Source organism: Sinocyclocheilus anshuiensis, unplaced genomic scaffold, assembly GCF_001515605.1.
Source record: "Sinocyclocheilus anshuiensis isolate Anshui unplaced genomic scaffold, SAMN03320099.WGS_v1.1 scaffold930, whole genome shotgun sequence".
Taxonomy (NCBI): Eukaryota; Metazoa; Chordata; class Actinopteri; order Cypriniformes; family Cyprinidae; genus Sinocyclocheilus; species Sinocyclocheilus anshuiensis.
Window position 1 is genome coordinate 1,424,847 of NW_015539900.1, and position 7,238 is coordinate 1,432,084.

A 7,238-nucleotide genomic window follows, 5' to 3' on the forward strand; every position below is an offset into this window, starting at 1 on the left:
ATCAAATTCAAAACCTCCCAATCTGTCAACACTGAGAGAGTGTGTGTAAAGAACAGAATGAGAGACGCATGAGTCACGGTTTGTCATGCCTTACCTAAATCCCCCCCCCAGAGCAGGCGGAAGGGGATCACAGTCACAAAGAAGCGCCAAAGCTGTAGTGATGGGAAGTTCGGTTCTTTTCCGCGAACCGGTTCTTTCGGTGTCAAAGCAAACAGGTAGGCCTAGTAAATAGGCTTATCGTGCCTCAGACCGTATGCAGTGTCAGGCAGTAGAACCCGAAGTGCAAAGAAAGAAATCATAAAATGAAAGCACCATCTCTTACTGTAACCGCTGCGTCAGATGTTTCCAAATCCTCAGAAATGTGCTGTTGGTATTTTCGGTAACGTTACAGTCAGGAGTCAAGACGATCAATGTAGTAAAACTAGTGCTAGCTACATCGCGCGACTTGTAGGCTAATTAAGATATATTTCAGCACTTAAGATATTAACATTGGTTTTAAATCAAATCACCTTGATTGGTGCCAATTTCTCAAATACCTTGTTGTGGAGTGAACAAGAAATTAAAATAAACTCTACTAGGAGTTTCCATATTTATTGTGAGAAAACATAGATTCACGTTATGAAAAAAATGGTCTTTGCAATCTTTAATCTAAATGTATTTGGTCTTTCTCTTTGTAGAGCAAATGTAGGCCAAACTCTCTTCTGAAGCGACTTTCTTTGTGCCGACGTCACGTATTGCAAACAAGCTGAATTACTTAAATAATGATTTTATATTTTATTAGAAAACAAGACAAAAAGGATTATGTGAGTTGCTTTTTTTTCCCAGCAAACTCCAAAATATTTTTTTTCTGCAGTATAGAGCCGGGCAGTGTGGGAGTTTTGTGCGATATTGATGTGTTGGATGGATTGAACTTTCATGTTAAGCCTCTGAAGTGCACTTGGATGATGCTGCCTGTTCCAATTCCCTGCCTTGTGTTCTTGGTTTCTGTTGTGTATCTAATCCCCTAACATGGATTATACTGGAGTATTTGTGTAAGAGACACCATTTAGATTTCATACAGGCTTACAAGACATTTCTTGCAGACAAATTTACCACTTCTCTTGACAAGGACTCTCTGCCTCAGTGGTGGCACTTGAGGGCTTGTGAACTTGATCAAAGGTTATACCTACTGAGTTGTATATTTGTTTGTTTTTAGATGTTTTTTAGATGTGGTTCACATCAGTATGATATTGTAAGAAAAAACTGACTTGATCAGTAATGGTTTCATGAAGAAATCATTAAATGGGTCATATGATGCTGCTAAAAAGAACATTATTTTGCGTATTTGGTGTAATGAAATGTGTTTATGCGGTTTAAAGTAAAAAAAACACATAATTTTCCACATACTGTACATTATTGGTTCTCCTCTATGCCCCGCCTTTTTGAGAAAGGAAAATTTGAAATCGCATCATATGACCCCTTTAAATGAAAATGCCATCACTTAGTAGTTTAACCTGACAAGATGAAGTATTAAGGATTTAATATGAGAGGAAGGGTTGGAAACATGGCCTAGTTCAGCATCGACTTTAATGTTCTTCCAATACAACGTTCAAGTCTTGTTTTTCTTTGGCAGATATTGAACTTGAGTGAACTTGAATTATATTAAGTGTTTGTCTGGCTATTGGCAGTGGCTAATGGCAGATCACCCCTCTCTGTCATGATCCTGCCAGGATACTGGAGACAGGATGGCAGCAGATGAAGGACATGCCTCTGTTAATGCCAATTTCTGGCATTCAAATACACCACATTATATAAATGAAAAGGTTGAGCATACCCATTCTATTTTGTTTGATAAGTGAGCTTTCCTCACATTTCCTCACTTGATTTATGTGCACACATGACACCTTTGCAGTTTGCAACAAGCCCATGTATTTCATAACCCTTTGGAGCAGGGAGCATTTTATTGTTTTATGTGAGGAATCATGTGTTACATGAATGGCAAAGCTGAAGAGATTTTGAATAAAGGGAATTAAAGTATACCCAAAACTGAAAGCTCTATCATATAAAAGTTATTTTGAAGAATGTGAGTAACCAAACAATTGCTGGTCCTTATTGACTTCCATGTGCTCAGCAGAAGAAAGAAATTCATACCGGTTTGGAACAACTTGAGGGTGACTAATGATGACAGAATTTAAATTTTTTGGTGAATTATCCTTTTAATGCAGGCACAAAAGTTTTAAGTTTCAGCAGGGGTGTTGATTTGATTTGAACACTGGCGATGCTGAAGAGTAAGCTTCCTTATGTGATTGATTGATTGATTGATTGATTTACAAAATGGTCTTGTGTGGTAGTTTACCTATCATCCACACATGTAAAGTTGGTTGATAGCACAACAGCAACTAATAGTTCACAATTAGCCTACTTGTTTTTAATAGAATATATGAGGTATTTTATACCTACTAAGGATCTGTACCCTATTAGTTTAACAGAATTTTCTACTTTAAAGTGCCATAAACTAACTTAACTTTTTCTTATATTGATGTTAATGTTTGTTTGTTTATTATAAATTCTACAACAAAAATGTGTCAAATTTAGCACAGTGTGTGAACACCCCCTGACTGTAATATAACGTGATAAAATATAGTTCACAATTAGCCTACTTGTTTTGAATAGAATATATGAGGTATTTTATACCTACTAAGGATCTGTACCCTATTCGTTTAACAGAATTTTCTACTTTAAAGTGCCATAAACTAACTTAACTTTTTCTTATATTGATGTTAATGTTTGTTTGTTTATTATAAATTCTACAACAAAAATGTGTCAAATTTAGCACAGTGTGTGAACACCCCCTGACTGTAATATAACGTGATAAAATCTAGAGTGGTCGTGAGTAAGCCTTCTAATGAATGTTGTTGCAGGAGGAAATGTTCTTTTTTTCTTCCGTCTTTTAATGTTATGCGGCTGTTTATGATTTTTCTGTATAGCATTTTAAAGACAAAGTTCGCCTGGCTGAAGTCCCCAGGTAATTTTTCCTTTAAAATCGATAAGATGCATGATGCAAGTTTTGTTTGTAAGAGACAACTTTGAGTGGTCTGATGTTACATGAAATTGAGTGGTCTGATGCTACATGAAAGTAGCACCAATTTTAGTTGATATTTAGAACTCCTTTTTGCATTTAATTGCACTGCATTCCCATTGTTTTTTTCTATGTAAACGCGCTAGACGAACGTCTCACACATGACACAGTGTTCTAAAAACCCGGCGCTCAAATGTAAATAAGTTTTAAGAATCTTTTAAAAACACGTCTCTATATAAAATGTGGGTTTACCCATTAAATTGCCCTGCATTTCTCATTTTTAAATGGAAAGCTCGTAGTGAGTAGCCTATAACTTAACAGAGAATATTTTGTACACTTATGGTTCAGATCTGTTTCTTTTGTGGTTACTACCAAACTTTTTGTGTACAGTCTAGACCTTAATGCTGATGAAAACAAGTATGTGAGGAAAATACAAATCTTTACCTGGGGACCCATTTTGGGGCCCTAAGCAAATTCACAACTTGAGGGCCCTTCGCTAGAAATGGAATTCAGGGGGTCTCTTTGTCAAAAAATTAAATATGGCGCTACCCTAACTAGTTAGAGAAGGTTAGTGTAAGTTGATGGTTATGAAAAGCATGCTCTTTTGCAGTATTCAGTGCTTTGACCTATTCCAGAGGCAGGACAGAGAGTGTTTGAACAGTGCTGGAGGATTATGAGCATTGCTCGTCCTGTTTTAGAGAGACATACAATCTGTCTGACAACACTGGGCAGGACTTGCCCTGTGCTCCACCTTATTCTTTGGACCATTTTAAATCTCCTCTCCCAGCTGTTGGGTGGGCAGGATTGGCCGCTCTTGAGTTGCTGCCTCCAGCACTATGGGGCGGAGCATCATCCAGATGTTACGTTGCATATTCATGCAGTATTTTAATGCATTGCCAGTCAGAAGGGCTGAGGAGGAAGAAAATGATAGCGACAAGAAGACCAAACTTTGTGTTTTTCGTCATGTCCTGGTCAAGCCAGTTGCTGTACACATCATGTAGGTGGTGGCTGATGGCCACTGTGGATCATCTCAAAGCCTATCTTCAGTGGGACCAGACATCAGCGCTAATGAGCCACAGATCTCAGAGGTGAACTTGGAATTCGAGGGCATCAGTCGCGATTCTCCTTGTCCTCTTTGCAGAAATGCCCAGAACTCTTAAGAATAAAAACGTCTCTTGGGTGAGTACTGTCTGAAACTAAAACTGTAAACCCTGAGGTACATTGCATGTGTGTGTCTAGCTAAATTGTCATTCAAAGCACATGAATTTCATTGGGACAATTGGCTTTAGATGAACTTTAGGTTGCACAAAGCGCTCTATTGACAGCTGTAGTTTGTAAGGGCCAGATTGTGATTAGAATGACATGACTTGTTTAAAAAAGGTCATCATTTGCATATAAAGATGGCAGAATAAATTATGCTGCAACATTAGCCGTTATGCGTGATATAATTTAGCTTGACATTATTAGCACAGTGGTCTTGGGAAAGTGGTTTGAGGTTTGAAACAGCACAAAACGCAGCTCAGCTAGACTAAAAATTGCTCCATACTCCCTGAAGACCTTACAACTTTGATTTATAATGCCATATTCAAACAGATGTGAAGGGAAAGATGCTTTCATTCCAGGACGCATTTCAAACAGGCATAATGAGTGACCTGAATGCTGTTAAGAAGAAGGATTACTGAGAAAAAAATAAACCCTCCCAGAAACACAAATTAAGCTCTTCTGGAGTATTGTAAGCAGGCAATCAGATATACAACATTTTAGGTATAAAAAACAGGCCAATATTCAGGTTGGTACTAGACTAAATTCAGAAATTCATTAAAGTTAGCAATAACCAAATTGAATCCCTCAGAAAGTTCATAGGATTTACCCAGTCCTATAGGACTTACTTTCTTCTGTGGAACACAAAAGAAGATACTTTATTTCAGTTTTGGACCCCATTGACATTCATTGTATTGAAACAGTTAAAACATTCTTGAAGATGTTTTTTTTTAAGACAGAAGAGATAATCAGACAGGTTGTGACATGAGGGCGAGTAAAAGCAGTGGTGTTTAAATTTGCGGTCTCCCACTGAAAGGCTGATCATTTCTGGTGTGATTGTAAGGTCAGACAGATGTTTGTCTTCCAACTGGATTTCCTGTGTGTGTGTGTGTATGTGTGTTTGGTTGAATGGTCCAGAGGAGAGAGGGGCTGAGGCCGGAACTCCAGCAGTGCGTGTCTGCTTCGTTGTGCCCTTCTGAGCAGTGTATTACTGAGCGTGGCTTTACACTGCACACACCCCTCTGTAAGAAGCTTATAGATTCACTGTGTGTGTGTTTGTGAGTGAAAAGCATAATCCAACTGCATGTGCTTTCACATGCATATTAGTACATGTGCATTCCCATGAGCATGAATATGTTTGTGTGTAATATTTATATATGTTTAAATGTATGTTACAATTTTATAAACAGATGAAGAGCTGTGTCTTAATTTGCAATACATTAGCCATGTCTAGGGTAATGTATTCTATACTAGGACAATATAGCAGACATTTTTATGGTCAACGGATGCTCCACAGAAATCCTATTCTGTTAGTGCGGCTGACGTAAAGTGTATCACGCTAAGATTTGTCACCTAGTAATTTAGTATGTGCATCTGTGTAGTCACAGAATGATCGTGACTGCTTGTGTGTGTGTGTGTGGGTTGATGACATTTAAAAGTGAGAAATATTTTTTTTTAAAAGATTGTATTGTTTATACTCTTGGCTACTCAGAAAATTACATCATTGGGATTTTTGTCACTTTTACTAGTCCATAAAAATGTTTTATGTAATTCTTTAAAAGTCGAAAGAAATGAAGGGAAATATGATTTACTAATTTCCACTGAGTAGCATTTAAGATTCATTTGTTTTAACCAAATTTTAATCTAAAGACAATTCTTTTGAGAGACAGCATTATTTATGGGTTATTATATTGAGATTTTTATAAGCGTTTATTGCCTAATATATTTGATAAATATGCATCTAAACAGAAGACAAATAAGCCAAAAAAAAAAATAAATATATTAAAGATAGTATCCAAAACTATTCAGAATGATCCAAAGATACTGTCTATGCCAAAAGAACAATAACTGAAGGCACAGTGTTTAGTGTCTTATATTTATGTTTCTGCTTTCTCACTTTTCCTGCAAGGTCTGTGTTAGTGCATTCCCATTCTTTCTGCATTTGACAACTTTATAGCATCTGTCACATACTGAAATAAGAGACTGAATTAAGAATTATTACACTGGTTGAGAGAGTGTGAAATGTAAATTTACAAGGCCTTATACTGTATGTATAAAAAATCACTCAAATAAACATGCAAATTTGCAAATCAAATTATATTTTTCTATATAGCAAATTTTCTATGTAGCAACTAGGTCAATAAATGGTTTACTTGAAATCAAGTACACACCATATAAGTGTTCTGAGCTCAAAATATGTCATTTAAAAGTGTACTGAAATTCAAAGCAAACTCTACTCTTATGTAACCTGTAACCTGTTGTCAGTGTATTACTCATTTATGTTTCTGCTTTCTCATTTTTCCTGCAAGGTCTGTGTTAGTGCATTCCCATTCTTTCTGCATTTGACAACTTTATAGCATCTGTCACATGCTGAAATAAGAGATTGAATTAAGAATTATTACACACTGGCTAAGGAATAGTGTGAAGTATACAATTACAAGGCCTTATATTGTATGTATAAAAAGGGGTGGTGAAAAAAATCACGCAAATAAACTATTGCAATTTTGCAAATCAAATGACATTTTTCTATGTTGCAAATTCATTCTACAATGTTTTGCCATGTTTCACGTAGTTAGGTCAATACATGTTTTTTTTTTAAAACAAGTGCACACAATACAAGTATTCTGAGCTCAAAATATATAATTTAAAAGTGCACTGAAATTCAAAGCATGTAGTTAGGTCAATACATGTTTTTTTTGAAAACAAGTGCACACAATATAAGTATTCTGAGCTCAAAATATATAATTTAAAAGTGCACTGAAATTCAAAGCAAACATTACATAATCTGTTGTCCCCATAGTCTGTCACCCAACCGTTGCATATATATATATATATATATATATATATAGAGAGAGAGAGAGATAGAGAGAGAGAGAGAGAGAGAGAGAGAGAGAGAGAGAGAGAGAGAGAGAGAGATATA

The 7,238-nt window shown here is 36.2% G+C and overlaps 1 protein-coding gene across 2 annotated transcripts in view; it reads left to right on the forward strand.

Moving 5' to 3' along the window:
- The window catches only part of LOC107686054 (voltage-dependent L-type calcium channel subunit beta-3-like), a 32,279-nt gene that overhangs the window by 1,986 nt on the left and 23,055 nt on the right, over positions 1-7,238 (forward strand). The window contains exon 1 of one of the 2 annotated variants that reach the window (XM_016482887.1): positions 4,116-4,237. The exons of the other annotated variant lie outside the window; for it this stretch is intronic. Coding sequence (XP_016338373.1) covers positions 4,202-4,237 — 36 coding nt within the window. The 5' untranslated portion in view covers positions 4,116-4,201. Of the gene's footprint in view, positions 1-4,115; positions 4,238-7,238 lie in introns of those variants that run through there. 2 annotated transcript variants of the gene reach the window in all.